Raw genomic sequence first — 26,878 nt, forward strand, 5'->3', positions numbered from 1 at the left:
CTCTCTCTCACCCTCTCGACAATAGATTTTCTGCTCACTGCAGAGACCAGTGCAAGAACTGGCCCCAAGAAGCACTTCCGCTTCAGGACCAACTCAGGCTCCGCAACCTACAGGGTTGCAGCGGTTGGATGTGCGCACGCTCAGTGGGGGCTTTGAGCCCGCGTCCGCCAATAGTCAACACCGGGCCCCCTCCCGCCCCCCCCCCCCCGCCGGCCCCACGCGAACGCGGCGGGGCCGCGGCGCCTGCGCGGAGGGAAGATGGCCGCGCCCGCGCGGTCCCTGCTTTGAGATGGCCGCGCCCACCGGGGCTCTACACCTCGAGGGCTGTGGTGTAGAGCAGGTGTCTACTTGGTTCTACAGAGACCGTCATGCCTGAGGCTTCGAAAACCATTTTCCTTATGATGGGGAAGGGAACTGCCCAACTGAGGAAAATTCTGGCAGGCGGGAATTTGGTGTCTTGAACCCGAAGGGCAGCGTCGGGTTTACAGGTGTAATTGAACAGGAAGACGGGACGCGTGGCAGAATCGCCCAGCGTGCACAAAGGCCGGGAGGTTGGGAAAGGTCACACTGGCTCCATCCAGTGGCTAAAGCCGGGAGTTTTGAAGGACAGCATACAAACAAGCTGAAGGATACATAAGCGGCGACCTAGGACACACACATCCCTTGGTGAAGCCAATGTGTTAAGCAGCAGCTGACGGGTTCTTTTCTCTGGATGGGCAGGAACAAAATCCTTTCGTCGGAGGTGACAATTTTGCTGACCAAAAGGAGCCGGTCACACAAAGAGCCGAAGAAAAGAGCCTCCTGGCCGGGAAGTGGGACCAATTTGGCGTGTTGGGAGGAATGGAAACTGGCAGTGTGTTGGGAGCGTAGGAGGTGGGAGGGAGGGAGTGGGGGCAGATGCCGTAGGGCCTCCTCTGCCAGGAACAGAGCTCATGCTTCATTCTAGACAGAATGCTGAGCCGTGAGAGGGGTAAGATTTTTTTAAAGACCCATCAGAAGCAATCTCGAATTCTTGTTTATTGCGAGTCGTGCACCACTAGAACATGAGCTTCTCCTGTATGACAGACAGTATTCCAGACATTGGGAACACAGCAAGGAAGAAGACAGAACCAAACAAACATGATGGAGACAGCCTGGTTTCAAAGCCCCATTCACCAGCTTTGTAACTAGGGCAGAACTCTTCTCTGTGCTGTTTCCTCATCTGTAAAATGGGGACGATGACAAACGAACTGATAATTGTAAAGATTTAGAACAATGCTTGGCACACAGCAAGTGCTACATGTTTTAGTATTATTATTTAAATAAAACTAGGCATCTATATGTATTGAGCTTTTGTTAATCAAAAGGAAAAAATTCAAAGATAACCTGCAGGCTGCTTTGAAGAACAGACAACAGAGGGCAAGGGCGAAAGCAGGAAAAACTGTGGCTTCTGCCAACAGGCCCAGCAAGTGATAATGGGGGCTCAGACCTAGCTCAGTATCTCTTGTGTGCCACACACTGTGGGAATCACATGGCATGACCTGCCTCACTCAGTCCCCACTGTGAACAGTCCCATGGCCTCTACTTGTCAGAGGAGGAAACTGAGTCCCAGAGAGACTAAGTAACATGCGCATGGTCACACACTTTTCCAAGGCTGGATCCTTAACTTCTACCCAATAATATTCTTTTGTTTATTCGCTATCCCATAGAACTTCTGGAAAGAATCTGCAGGTCCTTATGCCAGAACCATTAAAACTAGACAAGGAATTTTTTTTTTTTAACCAGATATCTAGTTGGAGCTTCTTGGCAGCCAAAGCAAAGAGAGAAAACAGAAGACTAGTTCCTATCTCTTGCTCCCCGAAGGATCAGTACTTCTTGGGTACAAAATATGTCAGTGGGAAATAGGAAGGGCCAGACTATAGGGCCCATCCCAGCCTGGCCTCTTCCATCTTACAAACATTATCCCCCCACCACCTTGTACACACACACCTGTGTATAGAAAGAATCCTTTAGGATTGGTGGGTATTGGGGTACAGAGATTGCCAGCTCCAGAAATGTCCCTGAGCCAGTGATACACCCCTCAAGAACTGTCCCAGGGTTCACAAGGCACATTGACAACCTATGTGAGGCCAGGTTTTCTGTGCTGAGGAGCTGGACTCTCACTCTGTGCTGGGCATCCTCTGCCAACAGTCCCTGCAGGAGCAACCTCCTCACACAGCGGTCTAAGCAGCAAGTAGCTAGCTGAAGGAGTATGGGAAGCTGACAGCAGCTGGTCCCACCACAGAGTTTGTACAGTGTGACACTCCCAGCGACAGTTCCCCCACCTCACCAGTGAGTCTTCACCACGATTGCTCTTAAGATACTTTTCATCAAGGGGTATGTGGCTGGCCCAGTTGGTAGAGCATGTGACTCTTGATCTTAGGGTCATGAGTTCAAGCCCCACATTGGGTATAGAGCTTACTTTACAACACAAGATACATTTCACCAAAACTATAGAAGCTTGGCCAATTACAAGCAGTGACTTGGGCCCATAAGGTAGTGGGTGAGTTTGTCAGAGCAACAGCTCACGAGCCAGTTCTCTGGTGACCTTGAAGCTGGCATGCTAGCCCTGAACTACCTGCTTCCAAGGGAGGAACCCCCTTCCATTCTTTTGAAGCCACTGGTATTTGTGGTACATGCCATCACTGGTACATGAATCCTGTCAGACTGTTCTGTCTTGGCCAATGTGAGTATCACTCAATGGGAGACATATGGGACTGGCTGGGGGCAGGGGTGAATAATGGGGAATGAAGGGCAGATTGGGAGTGAATGGTGGCAAGGAGAGTCAGAGGGGGATGGGAGGGCAGTACAAGAGTAGAGTGGAATGAAAGGGGGTAGTGTGGAGCCACATGAGGGAATGCCTGCGCATTTGATTTTGAATGAATCGAGATTATGAGTGAGACTGAGTAAGTGATAGGAAATTGAGGCATGGGCTAAAGTGACCAAAAGTGAAAGTAGGAGCAGCCCGAGTAAATGGAGCAATTCACACGGTGAATGTGTATGAGTTGATAAAGCAGGAGAGTGCAAATTGCTTTGAGCACGGAGGACCAGAGTGTGAATAAATGATGGTTTATGGGGCATGTTAAGGGTGAGAGAGGTGAATTTCGGTGGAACGTGGGAGGGAATGGAGGGAATATGGGGCATAGAGGATAGAATGGGGAGCACAAGGGACAGAAGAAGAGGGACTGAAGCCATATACATGGTAGAACGAGCATGTGTGAATCAGGTTAAGTTCGAGTGGTGACACTCTGAGGGAGAAGGGGAGTGGCTAGAGTGAATGAGGGGCAGACTGGGACCCGACAGGGGTGATGCGGGGCTCCAGGAATGTCCAGAGATCCCAGCATCCATCAGCCAGGTGAAGGAGATGCCGCATGTGCATGAATGGAGCTAATGCTGGGCAGAGAGAGAGGGAATAGAAGCAAAGAGAAGAAGGCAAGTGACTGTGGGGACTGTGAGCCAAAGGGAAAGACAAAGGTCACAGGTCACATGGCCCCAAGTGAATAAACTGGGGAAACATGGGGACCAGTGTTAGCAAAAAGTGGTGAATTCAGGGCGGAGTGTGATTGGATGAAGGTACTATGGGGCAGAATGAAAACAACTAGACATGAGATCAGGTGCAGAGTGGGAGTGGTTCCAGGAGGAACAGGGGTTACACTGGAAATTTCTATGAGTGAGATCGTTTTGAAGAACAAGAGGCAGATTTAATGGAGTCAACAAAGAGAAAGTGAGGAATGGGGCTGAGCAAGCGTAGAAGGAGAATCTGCAGGTAACCTGAGCTAGTGGCATGGAATGGGGATAAATGTGATGTTGGAGAGAACAATGGTGAAGAAGGGGCAGCAAGAGAGTGAATGAGGGAGAGAATGAGGCCCGGAGTCCGGGAACCAAGCCGAAGGCTGGGCTACATGAGCGTGAACGGGAGTCGCTTCGTGTGGTGTCAAGGAGCAGAGGGGAACCTGGAAAATGAGAGTCTGAGAGTGAGCAGAGGTGAAGGAATACGACGTGAGAGAACTGGGGCCATGAGAGGAGAGGGTTAAGGAACCGTGGCCATAGGAGGCCCAGCACGCAGGAAGGGTAGTGGACAAGAGGCAGTGTAAGTGAATGGGGCAGGGTGGAGGGGGTTGGAATAAAAGCTCGAACAAGAATGGAGGCAGAACAGCTGTAGAGGGCACATCTCCATCACGTGTCGTGATCATACACGTGATTATACACGTGTCGTGTATAATATGTAGTGGAGGGCACAATGTGATTGAATGGGGCAAACGTGGCCAGATCCCAGGAAATTAGGGTGTAGTAAGTGAAGTGAACGAGGTGCCAAGAATGGGTAAATGGCGGTAACAAGGGGCGGAAGGCGAGGGAATGATGGCCATATTGTGCAGAGCTTGAGAAATCGAGGTGGTAGGAGGCAGTGTGGTGAACCGAGCTGACTGCTGAGCAGAGTGAGGGGAATGGAGGCGATGAGGGGCAGAGTGAGGGGAAATGGAGGGAACCAAGTGGTAGCGCAAGATTCAAAACAGTGGAGTGGCACCATGTTAAGGAAAGTGCAGGAATGTGGGCTGAGTGTGAGGCCCAGGACCTGAGTCCTATCTCTGTGTCTCCAGCTCCTTTCTTCCTGCATTTCTTTCTGACATCTCAGGGTTTCTCCCTGGTTTTGCCCCCTCCCATCTTTATGTACAGGTCAGTATCATTTTTTCCCTTGTGTGTCCGTCTCTAACAGAGATGGCACTGGGAAAGACAGTGAGGGTGTCCAGCCCTCTGGCTTCTGGGTTCCAGAATCTACTACATGGTGTTTGCTCACAGGGCTCAGAGTTCCAGAATGCTCCTAGTTCTGAACAGGGCAGCGTCTGAGTCTGGAGCAAAGAGTTGGATAGGAGGGCCTACAGGCGTTATCATGCAGACCTGGGTCACTGTGGTGGTGACTCTGGCCACACTGATGGTCGCCACCGTGGATGCGAAGATCTATGAACGCTGTGAACTGGCAGTGAAGCTGGAGAAGGCAGGCCTCAATGGCTTCAGGGGCTACAGCGTTGGAGACTGTAAGACTCCAGTGCCCCAAGTCCCACCACCCCCCGAGCTACCCACCACACTCAGACCCAGGCCCCTCCTTCTCATTTATCACCTCCCTAGGCCAGGGTATGATCCTCTCGGCCACCCCCTGACTTGCTCTAATGTCCTTACCATCATTGCCTTCACAACCGTCACCCTCACCTCTGCCATCAACACTGTCACTACCCTGAGTCATCACGGGGCAACACCCCTTGCCATCCCTCGTCTCTCACCAGAATCAACAACATCTACACCACCAGCAAACCAAGATCACCCCCCCCCACAATCGAGATGACGACCATCCCCATACCCTCCCCCTCTCCTACCACCAGCCAGTCCTAGGACTCATGCTTACCTCCTATCTACGCCCTCCCTGCCCCAGGGCTGTGCATGGCACACTATGAGAGTGGCTTTGACACCTCCTTCGTGGACCACAATCCTGACGGCAGCAGCGAGTACGGCATTTTCCAGCTGAATTCTGCCTGGTGGTGCAACAACGGCCTTACACGCACCCAGAACCTCTGTCACATAGAGTGTCGAGGTGAGGCAGCGCTGCGGACACCCTGAAGCCTGGCCCGGCTCCACTGCCCAACACATAGAGGGCAAGGTTGCCTGAGCCATACTCTCTAGTAACAAAAGCAAAAAAATTATAAGGAAAGGAGTACAGTTGCCTGGGCTGTCAGAGACACCACCTCCTGTATACTTACCGACTATGTGGAGATTTTGTCCAGGTCAAGAGCGCTCAGAAGTCCTATACCTCCCCGAGAATGGAGGCCGAAGGTTTCGGGGACTCAGAAAACAGGAAACTTAGCTCCATGTGGAATGGAAGGGGGAGGTTGTCCTGATTTGGGGTTGAGGTGGTTCAGGCCCTGAGGGAAGAAATGCACATCTGGCTGTAGGAACAGAAATAAGGAATATCTGTGCAGAAGAAGAGAGCTTTCCAGACAAGAGTGTGGTGGTTTTGAGGACAAAATGTAATAGTGGTTGTTGTTCGGGGCTGGCCAAAATGGTACTTGGGTTGTCCAAGACAGACCAAAATGGGGACTGAGGCCATTGGGGGCCAGGCCAAATGGAGGTTGAGGCTGTCCAAGCCCTGCTACAGAAACAGAAGAGGTTACCCAGGATTGGCCAGGTTGAAGGTTGAGGTTGTCCAGAACTAGCCACCACAGAGGTTGAAGCTGTCGGGGACAGAGTAACATGAATAGTAAGGTTTCTCAAGATTAACTAAAATAAAGGCTAAGGTTGTTCACTTTGAGCTAACATAGAAGCTGAGGTAGTCCAGGACCAGCTATAATGGAAGTTGCAGTCCTGGAATGGTCAACATGGAGGGTGAAGTTATTTATAACGAGTCAAAATGTCAACTGAGATGGTCCAGGACTGGTCAGCACAGTAGTGGAGATCATTAACCAGTCAGAATGGCAGTGAAGGTCATCCTTGTTGAGCAGTTGGGATCACCTAGAACCAAGCACCATGATGACTGAGGTTGAATGGAACTAGCCAGCATGGAGACTGAGGCCATTTGTAACCAAAGTGGCAGCTGAGGTTATCCAAGACCTGATAACATAGTGTTTGAAGTCACCAAGACTGACCAGCCTTGCAGCTGAGTAGCTTCCCAACCAGCCAGCACGGGGGTTAAGATGATGTCAGACCAGCTGCCTATGCAGTTGAGATCATCCAAAATCACACAAAATTACAGTTGAGGTCATCCAGAACTGGCCAACAGAGTTTGAGTTTGTTAGGACCAGGCAGTATGATGGCTGAGGATATTCATAACCAGGTAGGATGACAGTCCAGATCATCTAGGATCTCTCAGTATGAGTTAAGGTTCTATAGAACCAGCCAACATGGCAGTTGAGGTCACTCATAACCAGCTGACAAGTGAATCAAGGTCATCTAGAATCAGTAGACGTAGTGGTTGAAGTTATTCAGGCTCCAAGGAATCCAGAACCCCTGAGCCCACCATACACCGTCACCCTGTCCCCAGTGCACCAGATCACTATGTCCCTCTCTCCCCTCCCCACCTAGACCTGCTCAACCGCCATATTCTAGATGATATCTTGTGTGCCAGGCAGGTGGTGTCCTCACAGAATGGTATGGCTGCTTGGTAAGTTCATAGGGGTGGCTTGGATCCTGGGCAGCTGGGATAATGCCACTGCCACCCTATCAGCCTGTCCGCTTCACCCTCCTCCTCTCCCTTCATTTCCCAGGGACTCATGGACCCGGCACTGTTCTGGCCATGATTTATCTGAATGGCTCAAGGGATGCAATATGCATGTAAAACCTGCATAGATTAATAATTAATAATTCGTGACTCGGTTTCCCAGAAGAAGAGATTTTTCTTTTCCTTTCTTTTCTTTCTTCTGTGGTTTTAATAAAGAATGGTATCTATAAACTAGACAAGCATCCTCTGATGACTAACTCTCTTCATTTTCCCAATGCTTGGAGGTAACCCCCATTTAATCACTGCCCACATACATTCAAAGCTCTCAACAGGGACACCATATTGCTTGGGGTGAAGGTAAGAGCATAGCTTCTCCTGGGTTCAAATACCATCTCTACCACTCAGGAGCTATGTTGCATCGGGCAAGGCATTTAACTTCTCTGTGCCTCTGCTTCCTCATTGGCAAAATGAGGGTGATAATGGTAGTACCTACTTCATGGGATTGTTGGGAGAATTAAGTGAATGAATGTTTGGAAAGCACCTAGAGTGTCACAAGGCAGTTATCGATCTGGAGATGGAAGGGTAGAGCTATGAAAATTCTCTTTCCTTAAAAAGCAGTTACTACAGGGGCGCCTGGGTGGCTCAGTGGGTTAAGCCGCTGCCTTCGGCTCAGGTCATGATCTCAGAGTCCTGGGATCGAGTCCCGCATCAGGCTCTCTGCTCAGCAGGGAGCCTGCTTCCTCCTCTCTCTCTCTGCCTGCCTCTCTGCCTACTTGTGATCTTTCTCTGTCAAATAAATAAATAAAATCTTAAAAAAAAAGCAGTCACTACAGAGTCTTTAATTAAGGTAGGTACAGTCTCTCCACAGAAAATAAGATTGGTTTCAGCTTACACAGGAAACTCAGTGTTCACATTCTCCCACACCCTCCCATATCTCCCTATTCTAAGAGTTGGCCCCGCACTCCCTCTTTCATAAGTAATGGTAAATTTCGAATGAGAGGGAATCTAGGCCGGGAATTCAATGGATGCACAGGGTAGTAATTTCTTTTTTTTACAGAATGACTGGATTTGGATCTGTGTCTTGGGCAGAGAATTTAGGAATTTAAACTTGCCACTCTCTGTACTGGCCCCATCAGAAGAAACCACACCTGTGAGGAAGCAGTCCCTCATGCCTTTTGTACTTTTTGATTATGGGTGGCTATTCACCTACCCAGAGTCTTGTTTTCAGTGTTTACTTTACCCAGGGTAAGCATAGATGATCATTAAAGCAGATATCCACCAGTGGGAGAATGACCGAGTCCCCCTCCTTAATGCCAATTTGATTTCTCCTGCCTTCAGCCCCAGCCAGCCTGGAGGGCCCAATCTCACATTTCCCTGGAGATCCATAAAGGGTGCCATCACTCTGGGTACTGATTTCTGTCAGCAAAAGCAGCAAAAATGAACTCTGCTGAATTTAAGTAAAAAGTAGATCTCCTAAAATCTTATCAGGTAGCCTAAAAGCCTTAAAAAAATCCTTGAAAAAAGATGATTTATTTATTTGACAGAGAGAGAAAGCACAAGCAGGGGGAGTGGCAGGCAAAGGGAGAAGCAGGCTGGCGCTCTGCTGAGCAAGGAACCTGATGTAGGACTCGATCCCAAGATCCTGGGATCATGACCCAAACCCTAGGCAGACACTTAACTGACTGAGCCACCCAGATGTCCCTAAATAAAAAAATCTTTAAAAAAAAACTTATGCCGGGGCGCCTGGGTGGTTCAGTGGGTTAAGCCGCTGCCTTCGGCTCAGGTCATGATCCCGGGGTCCTGGGATCGAGTCCCACATGGGGCTCTCTGCTCAGCGGGGGCCCTGCTTCCCTCTCTCTCTCTCTCTCTCTCTGCCTGCCTCTCTGTCTACTTGTGATCTGTCAAATAAACAAATAAAATCTTTAAAAAAAAAAAAAAACTTATGCCATAGGAGTCCTGTATATAGGGTATGTGTAATGCAGAAACCACCCATGTGCTTTGAGGAAGTGGATTTACAAATCTATTCTTTCACAACCTTACTCCTTAGTCACATCTTTCTCTCTAATGGACGTAGTTTGCCTCCGGTGTCTATTTTGGTTTTTCTGGTGCCTCTCCAGCTGGTCAACTTGCCAGACTTCTAGAAAGAAGAAGAAAGCATTCCCTGTGAATCTACCTTTTGTTAGAAGCATACTTCTGAAAGGTTGACTTATTTTCTTTTAGGTCTAGATACCAGTCAGAAAGAAATTCAAATTATATGTCTCATATTCTGAGCTTGAGGGAAAGAAAGCACAAATTGCTCTAACAGAAACTGGAACAAGAAAGTAATGATAAGGGGCGCTTGGGTGGCTCAGTGGGTTAAGCCGCTGCCTTCGGCTCAGGTCATGATCTCAGGGTCCTGGGATCGAGTCCCGCATCGGGCTCTCTGCTCAGCAGGGAGCCTGCTTCCCTCTCTCTCTCTCTGCCTGCCTCTCCGTCTACTTGTGATTTCTCTCTGTCAAATAAATAAATAAAATCTTAAAAAAAAAAAGAAACTAATGATAAATACAAGTGACTTTGGGGCACCTGGGTGGCTCAGTGGGTTAAAGCCTCTGCCTTTGGCTTGGGTCATGGTCCCAGGGTCCTGGGATTGAGCACTGTATCGGGCTCTCTGCTCAGTGGGGAGCCTGCTTCCTCCTCTCCCTCTGCCTACTTGTGATCTCTGTCTGTCAAATAAACAAATAAAATCTTTTAAAAAAATACAAGTGACTTTGATTAAGAAAAATACCTTAAAATGGAAGAGAGAAGGTGAAAATATGTTTAGAGAGCCATGAGTAGGGAAAAGGGATTGCTGAAAGGTAGTAGATCCAGGATTCGGAGGAAGAGGACTCAAACAGAAGAGCCTTTCAGGAAGGCTGAAAATGGGACACCTAGGTGGCTCAGTCGGTTGGGCGATGGACTCTTGGTTTCAACTCAGGTCATGATCTCAGGTTCATGAGATCGAGCCCCATGCCCGGCTCCACACTGAGCATGGAGCCTACCTGGGATTCCATCCCTCTCCCTCTGCTCTGACCTGCTCATGTGCACACCTGTGCATGTGCGCTTGCTCTCTCTCTCTCGCTCTTAAAATAAAAAGGAAGGCTAAAAACAACTGACATGACCAAGAGAATAAGCAGAAGGACAAGGTAGATCACAGTCTAGTTCCTCACCACTCCATTCCAAGATTACCATGAGACAGCAACTCACAAGAGTAACAATTTGGAGTTAGCGAAAAAAGAAAAAAGAAAGGTATATCCTTGAGGAAGACATTTCTCAGTTTCTAAGGACATCCAGCCCTCACTCACCCACTGGGGTCTTACTCATCATCTCCATCTGTCTGTTTCTTATTTATCTGTATAACTCAAACTTGGAATTTCTCTATGATCTGAAGTCCTCCCTTCTCCAAACAGGTGATCACATCTGGTTTGGTAACAGGATACCCTGTAATGGAAATGATAGATGACTTAGGCACATCTGTGTGGGTTTCATGGCCTCAAGGCAATTAGGAAGGTACATCTTAATAAGTATAAATTTCACACAAGAGATGAAAATACAAACACCTAAAAGGTATTTGTACCCCTAAAAGGGATCAGGAATCTTGAATCCCTAGAACTTGAGGTCAAAGTATTGAAACACTTCAGAGGTCGAAAGTTATCCTATTTGATACACTGTGAATTACTCAGGGAAGCCATGCTCACCCACAGAGACCAAATGGCTATAGCTCTCTAGCATCACAGCTCTGTAAAGTGTCCTCTGAGAAGATTCCAGATGATTCCACTCCTCCTGGGTGAGGTCCACAGCTACATCCTCAAATGACACTGATCCCTGTCATCACATCCTTCTACTCGATCAGTTCAATGATGATATATTTTAAGATAAATGGTGATATATTTTATATATTTTAAGATAAATGAAATATTCTTCAGAGAGAGGCTAGTGTTTAATAATTTCCAAAAAGGGGGCGCCTGGTTGGCTCAGTGGGTTGAAGCCTCTGCCTTCAGCTCAGATCATGATCTTGGTGTCCTGGGATCCAGCCCCGCACCGGGCTCTCTGCTTGGCGGGGAGCCTGCTTCCTCCTCTCTCTTTCTCTCTGTGACTACTTGTGACCTCTGTCTGTCAAATAAATAAATAAAATCTTTAAAAAATAATAATAATAATTTCCAAAAAGTTTTCTCTGAGATATTTGCAATAGATATCTCTAGTGAAGGACTTTTAGACTATGGAAACCATAAAGAACTCCTACAAATCATGACAGATATAGGCAATCTCATAGAAAAACTAGAAAAAGATGATGTGAATAGATACTTCACAAAAGATGATATCCAACTGACTAGTTAACCTATGAAAGGGTGCTCAAGGGGCGCCTGGGCAGCTCAGTCAGTTAAGTGTCTGCCTTTGGTTCAGGTCATGATCTCAGGGTCCTGGGGGATCAAGCCCCACATTGGGCTCCTTGCTCAGCAGGGCGCCTGCCTCTCCCTCTCCCTGCCATTCTCCCTGCTTGTGTTCTCTCTCTCTTATAAATAAATAAATAATTTTATTTAAAAAGGGTGCTCGATATCTTTATTCACCAGGGAAATAGAAATTTAAACCATAATGAGATATAACTACCAACAGAGGGGCTAAAATTAAGACCAAAGACCCCAAAATTGGCAAGGGTATGGAGCAACTGGAACTCTCACGTATTGTTGGTGAGAGTAAACCATAAGAGTACAGCCACCTTGGAAAACATTTCAGCTGAATCTATTAATGCTGACTGTGCACCTAACCAAGGACCCAGCGATCCCACTCCTACGTACATATCCAATGGAAATGCACACACATCAAAACATGTACAAGAATATCCATGGAAGCATTATTTGAAATAGCCAAAATGGGGACATCCACCAGCCTTAGAATGGATAAACAACTGTGATGTATTTATACAATAGAACAGTACACAGTAACGGGAGAAAACAATGATACACAAAACAACAAGGATGAATCTCAAAAACATTATAGCTGAAAGAAGCCAGACATAAGGGTGCCTGGGTGGCTCAGTGGGTTAAAGCCTCTGCCTTCGGTTCAGGTCATGATCCCAGGGTCCTGGGATCAAGTCCTGAATTGGGCTGTTTGCTCAGCGGGGAGCCTGCTTCTCCCTCTCTCTTGATTCAGGTACTGGTTACCCTGGTGTTTCCAATTTGTAGTTCATGAAAGTGCACAAATTATAAACTTTTCTCTGTATGCTATGCTTCAACAAAATGTCAACCCCCAAATTCTTATCTAAATAATATTCCCATAATATCTCCATAAAAAGGTGTGCCTGGGTGGCTCAGTTGTTAAGCATCTGCCTTCGGCTCAGATCATGATCCCAGGGTCCTGGGATCAAGTCCCACATCAGGCTCCTTGCTCAGCGGGAAGCCTGCTTCTCCCTCTGCCTCTCCCCCCTGCTTGTGTTCCCTCTCTTACTGTCTCTCCCTCTCCCTCTCTCTCTCTCTCTCTCTCTCTCTCTCTCTGCATCATATAAATAAATAAATAAATAAAGTATTTCCATAAAAAAATAAGACAAAGATAATAAGAACAACAACAAAAGATTTAAGAACCTGTAGGAAAGGGACACCTGGCTGGCTCAGTCGGTAGAGCATGACGGTTGATCTCAGGGTTGTGAGTTCAAGTCCCACCTTCGGTGTAGAGATTACTTAAAAATACTCTTAAAAAAAAAAAAAAGAACCCACATGAAAAAGAACAATTCACCAACAAAGGAAAGAATATGAAAAGACACTCAACCTCATTGCCAACTAAATAAACACAAACAAAAGAAATATTTTAACTACCAAATGGCAAGGACTAAAAACATGACAAAAGGATTCGAAAGGGTATTTTCATTCATAGAGCTGGAGTATTGGGCTAAATGAAGTAAGGCAGTCAGAGAAAAACAAATACTCCGTGATCTCATTCATAGGTGGAATTTAAGAAACAAAACAAACAAACAAAGGAAAAAAAGAGGGAGAGCCAAACCAAGAAACAGAGTCTTAAGAATAGAGAACAAACTAAACTAATGGTCACCAGAGGGGAGAGAAGTGGGACAATGGGGGAAGTAGGGTATGGGGATTATGGAGTATGCTTCTTATGATGAAAAAAATAAAAACAATGGTGCCTGGGTGACTCAGTCAGGTAAGCGTCTGCCTTCGACTCAGGTCAGATCTCAGGGTCCTGGGATCAAGACCCTGTGCTGGGCTCCCTGCTCAGCAGGAAGCCTGCTTCTCCCTCTCCCTCTGCCCCTTCACCTGCTTGTGTGCCCATGCGCTCGCGCTTGTGCGTGCGTGCTCTCTCTCTCTCTCTCTCTCTCTCTAAATAAATAAATAAAATCTTTTAAAAAAATAAAATAAAATAAAATACTTTGTAGAGTGCCCGGTACAGTGCAGGCTCTTTCCATGTTAGCTCCTGTTTCTGCCACTAATACCATCCTCCTCCTCCTTAGCCTCGGTATTATCATTATCATTACTCCTAGTACCTTCATCAATATTACCATGTAAAGAGAAAACACGGAGTTGCAAAACAGTTTGTATATTATGAGCAAATTTTAGCAAAGGAAGGTCAACAGGAACAATCTGCTTTTATGTGTATGTAAATATAAAGAAGAAAGGACAGAGAGGGGTGTCGATGGAAATTAAATTTACCATAGAATTGCTTATCTGGAATGAGTGATGATAAGACATCTAGAGATATTTTCTCTTTTTAGACTGTACATTCCTAAGAGTCTGAGTTTTTTGGTGCCACTTCTTTTGTAGTGAGAGGGGGAAAAATGACACAACGAAATAGACATTTTTATAAAGGGCAAAAGAGAGGGGTGCCTTGGTGGCTCAGTCGGTTAAGCACCTGCCTTTGGCTCGGGTCGTGATCCCTGGGCTCCGGACCAAGCTCCGCATCAGGATCCCTGCTCAGTGGGAATGGGCTTCTCCCTCTCCCTCTGCCCTTCCCCCTACTTGTGCACTCCCGCTCTCTCAAGTGAATTAAATAAATAATACATACATACATACATACATACATACATGCAAAGGGCAAAAGGGAAAGAACTGAATACAGTCAGGGACATCATTAATTCCCAGCCTGAAAAGGAAAAAGGCAGATCTTTGGATTGCTCCAGCTTTGCCAAAAATCCCAGATGAGAAAAAAAACAAAGTATTGGGGGGAGGTGGGTGGGAGGATGGGTGAAATAGAGAAAGGAGATTGAGATGTACAAAGAGCTTGTTATAAATAAGTCCAGGAGAGGAAAGTACAACATAGGGAATATCGTCCATAATACTGTGATAATGTCGTCAGGGGACAAATGGTGACTACACTTATTTCCGGTGAGCGCTCCGTAAGGTAGAGAATTGTCAAATCAATATGTTGTACGCCTGAAACTAATACAACATTGTATGTTAAATTATACTTCAATTTAAATAAATACTGGAAAATAATTTGGAGGATATGGGGTTTACTGCTTCTTTCTTTTTTTAAGATTTTATTTATTTATTTGGCAAGGAAAGAGAGAGACAGTGAGAGAGGGAACACAAGCAGGGGGAGTGGGAGAGGGAGAAGCAGACTCCTCACTGAGCAGGGATCCTGATGCAGGGCTCAATCCCGGGACCCTGGGATCACAACCCGAGCTGAAGGCAGATGCTTAACCGACTGAGCCACTTGGATGCCCCCATTTACTGGTTATTTCTTGACCCTTAAGGTTTTATCCTTGTATTGACCCTGAACATGACAGCTGCTTGTACTGACATGGCTCTGGTTTCCTGAAGTGTCACATCCCTTTAGTTCTGACCCAGCAGGACACCTTTGGCTGGAATGAAGACATATTTTAAGTCACACACAAAGCAATCATCTCCCTGTGATTATCACAAGATTGGTGATGAGGCTATGGCTAACCCACTACAGAATTATTTTGAAACCTCAACATCAGGAATTCTTTGCTTCTGAGGGAGTGGCTTACTTTCTCTCTATAGGTAAGATAAATAAAACAAATGAGTGCTTCTCACACTATATGTCACAGCTTCCAAGAAGCTCAGAAAAAGAACTGTAGCTCAATGTAATTATGTAAGATCCTATGATCTACATGTATACATATCAACCTTGCTTTGGTATTACTCTATTTCCCTAATCCTAACTTTTCATGTGTTTATACATGCTCATTTTATGGCATAAATAACAATGCCAACCCCATATATAAACCTTATTATGTGTGTGCCAGGCATTGTTCTAAACACTTAATTTTTAATTTTCCATTTTATTTTATTTTATTTCTTTTCAGTGTTCCAGCATTCTTTGTTAATGCCCCACACCCAGTGCTCCATGCAATACGTGCCCTCCCTAATACCCACCACCAGGCTTACCCAACCCCCCACCCAACACTTAACTTTTTAAAAAGATTTTATTTATTTAATTGAGAGAGAGAGCACAGAGGGAGAGAAGAGACAGAAGCAGACTCCCCACTGAGCAGGAAGCTCAAGGCAGGGCTGGATCCTAGGATCTTGAGATTATGACCTGAGCTGAAGGCAGACACTTAACCAACTGAGGCACCCACGCGCCCCCTAAACACTTAATATTAACTCAATTGATCTTCACTAGCAATCATAAAGGCTTAGGTATCATCATCATCATTTTACAAATAGGGAAACTAAGCTACAGAGAAGTTAGAGACCTGCTTAAGTTCACAAAGCTATTATGAACATTTTGGCCCCAGAGTCTGGGCTCTCAACCACTACACATGACTGCTTCTTTGCTTCTAAGTGTTTTAACATGAGTCAGGGAGGGGAGAGCAAATAAGAACTTACCTGGAAATTAGTCATGTCTGCCTTATGGAGAGTGGCAGTGGCCTAGAAAAGCAAAGCTTTTGAGAGCGGAGAGAAGAAAAAAGTTGTAACAGCATGGAAAACTGGAAAGTTCACCAAATCATCAGGCTAGCAATCCATAAACGCCAGCTCGTTAAATGACCCTGCTGTAGGCAAGACAAAACAGAAAAGAATATCTGTTTGCCCCACAGAGCCCCATCGTTCCACAACACCGCTCTGTCACGGAATCCACAGACTTCCCAGTACTCACCCTCACCTATCACTGACTCTAAGCAAACCCCATCACCCCCAAATACCCTCATTATTCACCCCACGGACCCCAGGACACACCCCACAGATCCCCCATCCCTGACGCCAGAGACCTCCCATCACACATCCCACCCCCTTGATACCCCATCCCTCACTCCACACCCCCACTCCACAGGCCCCATCACTCACCTTAGAGGCCCCCCCCCATCGCATACCCCCAACGACTCTCACGACCCATCTCAGAGGCCCCCTCCAAGTACTCACCTGGAGACTTCGCGTCTCTACAGAGCCCGCACTCGCACGTGCCGCTCCGCCCGCAGATCCGCGCTGTCTCCCCGCCGCTCTGAGCCAACCGTCCGCCCTCCATCCCCTACTCTTCCTGTTTCCCCCTGGATTCTGGCGAGCTCCGCCTGGAGTTTCCCCAAATCAGTCACCAGTTCCTCCGACAACCACTCTCTCGGTCCTTTACCCAGCCCTCGGCAGGGTCCAGCTCTGTCCCTCGCATGCGCAGTGGCCCTCGCTGAAGCCGTCGGGGCCAGGAGCCAGTGGCCGCGCCCGGCGTGCCTGTTTCTGCGGTGGCCAGGCGTGAAGGCGGGGCGGGGCGGGGGGGGGCGGGGTGTGTGTAAAGAAATGGCCGCGCCAATAAACCGGTTTGTCAGGGAGCAGACATCTTTCGAAGGTGCCAATTCCGTACAGCGGAGATAGGTGTCTCTGAAAGTTCAGAAGAGATGAGATTTCGGGAGGACTTTGAAAACTTGCCATGACTGAAGCCCTAGACGCAAAGGCTAGTGATGGGAGAGTTTTGCGCATGGTTGCGGGTGTGATGGGAACTGATCTGTACCAACGTAGGGCTGAGGACGAGACCACCGCCTCCGTGGGAAGATACCACGGCGCGGTGGGGGTGAGGAGACCGGGAGTATTACAGATATACCCGGGAACTATTAGTGGGAAGAAGGGAAGCAAACTGGGAATGATCCCTTCCTCTACCACTGGGGCAATAGAAAGTGTCGGGGTGCAAGAACATAACACCGGGGAGATGGGGGCGTGGAGAACCGGGGAGTACAGTCCTTCTGATAGATACGATTCAGCTAGCCGTCCTCTTTGGGAGATACCACTAGTGCAGATGGGGGAAATTCTGTCCTCGCAGAAAGAGACAGGTGAAGAAAGTGACAAGCGTAAACAGAATTACAAGGAGAGCCAAAGACAGAAGCCTGGGAGGATTGGGACAACCGGGAGGTCTTAGTTATGATGAGGGAGCAGGAGGCTGGCTGAGGACAAAGCAAAAGCTAGCACCTTGCACCCTCTTTCCACCCGCTCCCCTCCCTCCATAATATGTGTGACATTCCTCAGGCACCCCTGGCTGCCCTAAAAGAAAAACAAATAGTTAACTTGCAGAGAACACAATCCTGCAAGACAGGAGTCTCCCTTGGTTTACAAATGCTCTAGAAATTTACAACAAGGAAGTTATCTTATCAATATCCCAATTTCCAGAGACACATAACTCAGTTCCTCAAGCCCTAACATCAGACTCCCCTCCATAAACAAAACTGAAGGAGGCTGAGGTAGAAGGAAATGTAAATAAAGTTAAATTTCTTCTAAACCTAAATCTCACTAATAGGAGGAATGTGACATTCCACCAGGAAACTCCCAATTGTCTTCATGTTAGTGCCCCATTAGAGGGGAAAATGGCCTTGGCTTGATAATAACCAGGCCTTCAATATCCTGACTATCTTCTTTACCCTGATAGCCCTTCTGAACACCCCTTTGTCCTCACCTACCCAGCTCCTGTGTTTATAATCAGCCACTCCTCAGGATAGCGGGGCAGCAGCTCTTTCTGCCCACGGGTCCTGCCCCCGTACTTTAATAAACCACCATTTTGCACCAAAGATGTCTCAAGAATTCTTTCTTAGTCATCGGCTCCGGACCTCACCCCACCGAACCTCACCTAGGTTCTAGAACTTCATCAGTTAGAGACTAAATAAGAATCTGAACCTGACAGTGATCTGCCAAGCCCACATTCCATCCCACTTCTAGGCATCTGCCCCCAGAAAGTTGCGGGAGGGTCGAGATGCCAGGGTCCGAGTCCTGTAGTCCCAGGTCCCTGGCCTCTGGGCCTTAGTAACCTATGGAGGAACAACCAGGACAGTGTGCTCAGATTCTGGACCTTAAAAACTCTACCCTATTAATCACACTCTACCACTTAGTCATGTGAAAGTCAAAATGTACATGATAATTAAGGAGATGATTTTTTTTTCAGGCTATTGCAATGGGGAAAACCCATTAACGAGGAACATCTCAAAGGCAAGAAAAGGGACCTGGGGTTTTATAGAGTGTTAAGTAACAAAACTTAACCAAGTAAATTTGAAAATCTAATTGGTTTTGTTAAATGGTTCATGAATCGGCAAGAAGCCACCCCCTCCCCCACCAAGTAGAGAGGTGCACTAAGGAGTTGTAAAAAAATGGCACATTTGTATGGGGCGCCTGGGTGGCTCAGTGGGTTAAGTCGCTGCCTTTGGCTCAGGTCATGATCTCAGGATCCTGGGATTGAGTCCCACATCAGGCTCTCTGCTCGGCAGGGAGCCTGCTTCTCTCTCTCTCTCTCTCTCTCTCTCTCTCTCTGCCTGCCTCTCTACCTACCTGTGATCTCTCTCTGTCAAATAAATAAATAAAATCTTAAAAAAAAATGGCACATTTGTACAAAAGGATGAGGGCAAGAAAGTTATTAACAAAAGAAAAGGATCGTTTCAGGCCAGGCCTCAGGCCTCACTCTAGGGGGAAGAGCAAGGTACCTTTTTTTTTAAAAAAAACAAACATATAATATATTATTTATTTCAGGGGTACAGTTCTGTGATTCATCAGTCTTACACAATTCACAGCACTCACCATAGCACATACCCTCCCCAATGTCCATCACCCAGCCACCTCTCCCTCCCTCCCCTCTCCCCTTCAGCAACCCTCAGTTTGTTTCCTGAGATTTAGAGTCTCTTATGGTTTGCCTCCTTCTCTAGTTTCTTCTTGTTTCATTTTTCCCTCCCTTCCCCTATGATCCTCTGTCCTGTTTCTCAAATTCCTCATATCGGTGAGATCATATGATAATTGCCTTTCTCTGATTGATTTGTTTCGCTTAGTCTAATATCCTCTAGTTCCATCCACGTCGTTGCAAATGGCGCGATTTTGGTTTTTGATGGCTGCATAATATTCCATATACCACATCTTCTTTATCTATTCATCTGTTGATGGACATCTAGGTTCTTTCCACAGTTTGGCTATTGTGGACATTGTTGCTATAAACATTCAGGTGCACGTGCCCCTTCGGGTCACTACATTCTTATCTTTAGGGTAAATACCCAGTAGTGCAATAAAAGCAAGATGTCTTATCCTACAGATTACCTCATCTTTTTTGGGAGTGGTAAGGAAAGGGCTCAAGTGGCAGATTCACTGATGTGGATTGAAAAATTCCTGGCTGTCTGGTTAAGACTATACTTCTTCAGGAGGTTGGAACTGCAATTAGATTATGTCTTCAGGGGATGCAAAAATGCAGATTGAAAGGGATAAATGCACCCCAATGTTTATAGCAACATTATCAACAAAAGCCAAACTATGGGAAGAGACCAAACGTCCATCAACTGATGAATGGTAAAGAAGATGTGGTATATGTATGTGTGTATAATATATATATGTGTGTGTGTGAGATATACATATCACACACACACATAGATATAGATAGATGTATCTATATGGTGGAGTATTACTCAATCCTCAAAAAGAATGAAATCTTGCCATTTGCAACAGCATGGATGGAGCTAGAGTATATTATGCTAAGTGAAACAAGTCAGTCAGAAAAAGACAAATACCATACGATCTTCATCACATGTGGAATTTAAGAAAGAAAACAGATAAACAAAGGGGAAGGAGGAAAAAAAATAAGGAGGGAGGGAAACTGCTGTGACTCCTAATGATAGAGAACAAACTGAGGGTTGACTGAGGGAGATGGGTGGGGGATGGGCTAGCTGGGTGATGCGGATTAAAGAGGGCACTTGTGAGAAGCCCTGGGTGTTGTAAGTGATGAATCACTGAATTCTACTCCAGAAGCCAATATCGCACTGTATGTTAACAAAATGTAAATAATTTTAAAAAGATTATGTCTTTGGGAATATATTTGGGAATTCAGTCTAAGTGACACCATTTTGAACTTATTTTTTTTTTTTAACATGAGGCATATTTAAAAAAAAAAAAAGTCATCCTTGAATCAGGAAGGACAGAGACAGATCTTACCTTGGAATATGCAAAGGCATTGGGAATTGCTATGAACTGAATTGTGTCCCCTTCAAAACACATACATTGAAAACCTGGCCCCCAAAATGATGATATTTGGAGATGAGACCTTTGGGAGGTTAAAGTTAGATGAGATCATACAGGGGGGCCCAGATTGGATGGGATTAATGTCCTTAGAAGAGACACCTCTGCCACACAACAAAGAGGTCATGTGGGGACACACTGAGAAGGTGGTTCTCAGAAAGCCTGAAAGAGAGTTCTCTCCAGGAATCAAATCAGCTGGTGCCTATGTCTTGGACTTCCCAGCTTCCAGAACTGTAAGAAACTAAATTCTATTTTTAAGTTCCTCAGTCTGTGCTATTTTGTTATGGCAGCTTGAGCTAATACTGGGAACTTTGTGGTTCTCCATTTCCTGGAACATGAATGAGTGGGGGTATTTCTTCTCCATCAGTGCTTTCCAGAAGAACAGGACTCATTCAGCTATAAAGTCTGAAACTGCCAGGCCCCTCCATTCCAGCTCACCTTTGTCCCTCCTGGCTCCCATTCCTTCCTACTCTATCAATCATTCAAATCTATTCCCTCCCACTGTGTCCCAGATTTCCCCATCGGGTCCCACTGTTTACTCACTTCACATTCACTCTGCTTTGTGGCCACCAGTCACCCATACTGTACCCCATATTAACACCTTTAAAAAACGTCCCACAAACAACATTCTAGTGCAGAAGCACAGAAACAAACAGAAAAATCATTTTCCCAATTAAACATGCCTAGCTGTCCAGGTAGTGGTGATGTTTTCAGCTTGATATGGTTTAAGATGCTAGTGACTTTGATACAGTATAAATACATGTGTGATCTCATGTGCAATTCCTTACACACCTAGCTTCGTTCTTCCCTATTGTCTCCTCTTGGAGTTATACCTGATTTTATTACCAGTTTTTATTCAAACCCATCGAGGGACAAGATAATTCTGATTATGTTTCTTGGCCAGGAATCACTTGATCCTAAAGGTCTTGTGAGAAGACATGACGAAGAACAAAATCAATTGCACATGCCACAATAGCAGGGAAAGGGAGAGAGAATGAACCCCTTTTTTATCACAATAAAATACATAGAACATGGAATTTATTATTTTTACCATTTTAAAGTGTACAATTCAGTGTCATTTAGTACATTCCCAATGGTCTGCAACCATGACCACTATCTAGCTACCGACTAACCTTATCACTCTGAAATGAAACTCTACCCATAAAGCAGTCATTCCCCATTCTCCCCTGTGCCTTCAGTTCATGCTTCCCACTAATCTGTTTTCTGTCTCTATGGATTTGCCAGTTTGGGATTTTCATATAAATAGAATCATATACTATGTGGTATTTTGCATCTGGCTTCCTTCACTGAGCATAATGGCCTCAAGATATATCCATGTGGTGTCATGTATCAGTAATCATTCTCCTTTATGGCTAAATACTCTATTGTAGGGATAGACCACATTTGGTTTGTCCATTCATCAGTTGGTAGACATTTGGGTTGTGTCTACCTTCTGGCTATCGCAAATACTGCTACTATGAACATTTGTGTAAAAATTTTTGTTTGGACACCTGTTTTCAATTTTATTGTGTATATATCTAGGAGTAGGCTTGCTGGACCATATGGTATTTCTATGTTTAACTACTTAAGGAACTACCAAACTGTTTTTCACTATGGCTACACTATTTTACATTCCTACCAGCAATGTAGGAGGGTTCCAATTTCTCCACATCCTGCCCAACACTTTCATTTTCTATTTGTTTTTATTACAGCCATACCAGGAAGTATGAAGTGCTATCTCATTGTGGTTTTGATCTGCATTTCCCTGGTGACTAATGATGGTAAGAATATTTTCATGTGTTTATGGGCCATTTGGGGAAATGTCCTTTCAAATCCTTTGCCCAGTTTTTAAATCTTTTTTTTTTTTTTTTTTTAAGTAGGCTCCGTGCCCAACATGGGGCTTGAACCCATGACCCTGAAATCAAGAGTCACATGCTCCACTGATTAAACCAGCCAGGCACTTTTGCCCATTTTTGCAAAATGGATTTTTGTCTTTTTATTGTTCACTTGTAAGAGTTCTTTATATATTTTGGATACTAAACCATTATCAGATATCTGATTAGTAATACTTTCTTCCATTCTCTAAGTTGTCTTTTTACTCTCCTGATAATGTCCTTTGATATACAGAAGTTTTCAATCTTGATGAATTCCAACTTACCTACCATTTCTTCATTGCTGATACTTTTGGTGTCATATCTCAGAAGCTACTGCCAAATCCAAGGTCATGAAGATTGACCACTATATTTTTGTTAAAGAATTTTATACTTTTAGTTCTTCTAGTTAGGTCTTTGATACACTTTGAGCTAATTTTTATATGTGATGTTTGGTCAGGATCCAACTGCCTTCTTGTGTATGTGGACATCCAGTTGTCCTCGCACATTGTTGAAGAAACTGCTCTTTCCCCCACCTAACTGTCTTGTCACACTTGTTGAAATCAATTGACTGACTGTATGTGGGTGGGTTTGTTTCTGGACTTTCAGTTTTATTCCACTGATTATTATATATATATATATATATATATATATATATATATATATATATATATCTCCTTATGCCAGTACCACACTGTTTCAATTACTGTATCTTTGTGATAAGATTTGAAATAAGGAAGTGGGAGTTCTCCAATTTTGTTCTTTTTCAAAAATGTCTTGGCTAGTTGGGACTCCTTGCAATTCCATATAAATTTTAGGATCTGCTTCTCCATTTCTGCAAAAAAAAAAAAAAAAGGCCATTGGAATTTTGATAAGGATTACATTAAATGTGTACATTGCTTTGAGAAGTATTGCCATCTTCACAATGTTAAATTTTCCAAACCATGAACGCTGGATGTCTTTCCATTATTTAAGTCTCTTTCATTTCTTTTACTGATGTTTTAAACTTTTCAGTGCACAAGTCTTGCACCTGCTTAGTTAAATTTATTTCTAAGTATTTTATTCTTTTGGGTCCTATTAGAAATAGAATTGATTTCTTGATTTCCTTTTCAGATTGTTCATTACCAGTGTATAGAAATACAAGTGCTTTCGTGTGTTGATCTTCTATTCTGCCACTTTGCTGAATTCAGTTATGAACTGTAATAGTTTTTTGTGGATTCTCTAGGATTTTATATATATAAGATGATATTATCTGGGAACAGAAATCGTTTTATTTCCGTTCCAATTTGAGTGCCTTTGATTTCTTTTTCTTTTTTTTTTTAAAGATTTTATTTATTTATTTGACAGAGAGAGATCACAAGTAGGAAGAGAGGCAGGCAGAGAGGGAGGAGGAAGCAGGCTCCTTGTTGAGCAGAGAGCCCGATGTGGGGCTCGATCCCAGGACCCTGGGATCATGACCTGAGCTGAAGGCAGAGGCTTTAACCCACTGAGCCACCCAGGCGCCCCTGATTTCTTTTTCTTGACTGAAAATTGTTCTGGCTAGGACTCTGAGTACAATGTTTAATAGAAGTGGCAAAAGTCTACGGACTCTGAAAAACAATCTGAGGGTTTTGAAGGGGTGGGGGGTGGGAGGTTGGGGGAACCAGGTGGTGGGTATTAGAGAGGGCACGTATTGCATGGAGCACTGGGTGTGGTGCAAAAACAATGAATACTGTTACGCTGAAAAAAAAATAAATAAATTACAAAAAAAAAAAAAAAGCGGCAAAAGTGGGCCTCCTTGTCTTGTTCCTGATCTTAAGGAAATGCTTTTGTTCTTTCAGTATTGAGTATGATGTTAGCTATGGGTTTCCCATAAATGCCTTTTATCAGATTGAGGAAGTTCCCTTCTATTCCTAATTTGTTGAATGTTTTTTCATGAAAGGATGTTGGATTTTTGTCAAGTCTCTTTTCTTGCATCAATGAGATGACATATTCTCATTAACATGTGGTCCAAGACACTTTCTAATTTCTACTGTGATTTCTTCCTGATCCATGAGTTATTTACAAGTGTGTGACTTATCTTCACATATTTGAGGGTTTTCTAGTTATCTGTTATAGATATATAATTTAATTCCATTGTATCTGTATGGTTAAACTTCACCCCTTGAAATTTGTTGAGACTTTCTTTGTATACCAGCATGAGATCTATTTGGGTAAATATTCTTTGTGTATCAGAAAAGAATGTGAATTCTTCAGTTGCAGGGCATGGTGTTGTCCATGTACCAATTAGATGAAATTCTTTAATTGTGTTACTCTGATTATGTCAGAATATTATTTATATCATTTTTATATATAAATTATTTTATATACTTCATTTCTGAAATTTTTATATCATTTTATATCATTTCTGATTTCTTTCTGCTAGTTCCATCACTGAGAGAGATGGGTTAAAGTCCCTAACTTTGTTGGGGATTTGTCTATTTCTCCTTTTAATTCTATCAACTTTCACTTTATATATTTTGAACCTATATGATTAGGTGGTATAATAGGCAGAATAATGGAGACCCAAAGATACCCTGCCCTCATTCCCAGCAACTGAGTGATGAGTTGCCATATACATGAATATGTTGTCACATGACAAAATGGATTTTACAGATATAATTAAGATTTTAATCAGTTTATCTTAATGTAGAGAGATTATCCTGGATTACCCAAATGGGCCTGGTATCATTACATGAGCCTTTAAAAGCAGATGTTGGGGCGCCTGGGTGGCTCAGTGGGTTAAGCTGCTGCCTTCGGCTCAGGTCATGATCTCAGGGTCCTGGGATCGAGGCCCGCATCGGTCTCTGCTCAGCAGGGAGCCTGCTTCCCTCTCTCTCTCTCTCTGCCTGCCTCTCCATCTACTTGTGATTTCTCTCTGTCAAATAAATAAATAAAATCTTAAATAAATAAATAAATAAAAGCAGATGTTGGGAGACGGAGGCAGGAAGATGGCAGCAGAGTAGAAGGACCCTAGGCTTGCCTCATCCCAAAGACAAAACTAGATGACTACCAAATCATCCTAAACACCTCAGAAGTCAACCTAAAGACTGACAGAATGAACTCCACAATTAAGAGGAGAGAAGAGGCCACCTTGAAGAATGTGTTTTGGGGACACAGGGATCATGGATGCTGCAGAGGGAATGGAACGATGGTCACAGAGAAAGCCAAGAGAGAGAAGAACACAAAAGGAGGTTTCCCCAAAGCCATTGGCTTGGGAAACAAGAGGGACTATATTTCATGAGTTCTTGCAACCAGTTATCAAAACAGAAATGGGAGAAAATAGAAAATTTGAACAGAGCAATAACCAGCAAAGAAATTGAATGAGTAATCAAAAAACTCCCCACAAATAAAATCCAGGACCAGATGGCTTCACAGGCAAATTCTACCAAATATTTTTAAAAGGATTAATACCTATTCTTCTCAAACTATTCCAAAAAATAGAAAAGGAAGGAAAACTTCCAAATGTCATTCTATATTACCCTGATACCAAAACCAGATAAAAACCCCACTAAAAAAGAGAATAGACCAATATCCCTGATGAACATAATTGCAAAAATTCTCAGTAAAGTACTAGCAAACCAAGTCCAGCAATACATTAAAAAAAAATCATTCATCCCGATCAAGTGGAATTTATTCCTGAGTTGCAAGAGTGGTTCCAAATTCATATATCAAGCAATGTGATATATCGCATTAATAAAAGATAAGAACCATATGATCATTTTAATAGATGCAGAAAAAACTTTTGACAATGTACAACATCAATTCATGATAGAAACCCTCAACAAAGCAGGTTTAGAGGGAATATATACCTCAAAGTAATAAAGGCCATATATGAAAAACCCACAGTTAACATCATACTCAATGAGGAAAAACTGAGAGCTTCTTCTCTACAGTCAGGAGCAAGGCAGGGATATCCACTCTCAGCACTTTTAGTCATTGCAATCAGACAACAAAAAGTCCTAGTCCTAGTCATTGCAATCACACAACAAAAAGAAAAGTCATCCAAATTTGGCAAGGAAGAAGTAAAATTTTTACTATTTACAGATGATTGGATATTATATATAGAAAGCCCAAAGACTTCATCAAAAAACTGCTAGAACTGATGCACAAATTCAGTAAAGTCACAGGATACAATATCGGTGTACAGAAATCTGTTACATTTTGATATACCAATAATGAAGCAACAGAAAGAGAAAATTAAGGAATCAGTCCTACTTATAACTGAACCAAAAACAATAGGATACCTAGGCATAAATCTAGCCAAAGAGGTGAAAGACCTGTACTCTGAAAACTATAAAACACTGATAAAAGAAATTGAAGATGGG

General features: G+C 44.3%; 2 protein-coding genes across 19 annotated transcripts in view; one reads left to right on the top strand and one right to left on the bottom strand.

Annotated features, from left to right (window-relative positions):
- Positions 1-16,884, bottom strand: part of ZNF182 (zinc finger protein 182) — a 48,371-nt gene extending 31,487 nt beyond the window's left edge. For 8 of the 18 annotated variants that reach the window (XM_059157112.1, XM_059157106.1, XM_059157109.1 and 5 more), the window contains exon 1: positions 12-195. The gene's annotated coding sequence lies outside the window, so the exon portion shown is untranslated. Of the gene's footprint in view, positions 1-11; positions 1,202-5,768; positions 5,931-8,033; positions 9,360-10,542; positions 10,679-12,816; positions 12,924-16,035; positions 16,200-16,566 lie in introns of those variants that run through there. The other 10 variants (XM_059157102.1, XM_059157096.1, XM_059157099.1 and 7 more) reach the window with 6 other exon arrangements.
- On the top strand, positions 4,765-7,458 carry LOC131821208 (sperm acrosome-associated protein 5-like). The gene is made up of 4 exons (XM_059157115.1): positions 4,765-5,051; positions 5,444-5,602; positions 7,087-7,165; positions 7,269-7,458. Exons 1-4 carry the CDS (start codon positions 4,799-4,801, stop codon positions 7,348-7,350), a joined length of 573 nt encoding a protein of 190 aa, XP_059013098.1. The 5' UTR covers positions 4,765-4,798; the 3' UTR covers positions 7,351-7,458.
- Positions 16,885-26,878: the final 9,994 nt, after the last annotated feature.

The sequence above is a fragment of the Mustela lutreola genome, chromosome X, assembly GCF_030435805.1.
Source record: "Mustela lutreola isolate mMusLut2 chromosome X, mMusLut2.pri, whole genome shotgun sequence".
NCBI classification, from domain to species: domain Eukaryota; kingdom Metazoa; phylum Chordata; class Mammalia; order Carnivora; family Mustelidae; genus Mustela; species Mustela lutreola.

Bases quoted from the DNA above. Each gene is read 5' to 3' on its own strand.
- LOC131821208 (XM_059157115.1), top strand. From the start codon at position 4,799: ATGGTGTTTGCTCACAGGGCTCAGAGTTCCAGAATGCTCCTAGTTCTG. The intron at 5,052-5,443 runs GTAAGACTCCAG...TCCCTGCCCCAG, and splicing joins GGGCTACAGCGTTGGAGACT to GGCTGTGCATGGCACACTAT. The intron at 7,166-7,268 runs GTAAGTTCATAG...TTCATTTCCCAG, and splicing joins CAGAATGGTATGGCTGCTTG to GGACTCATGGACCCGGCACT.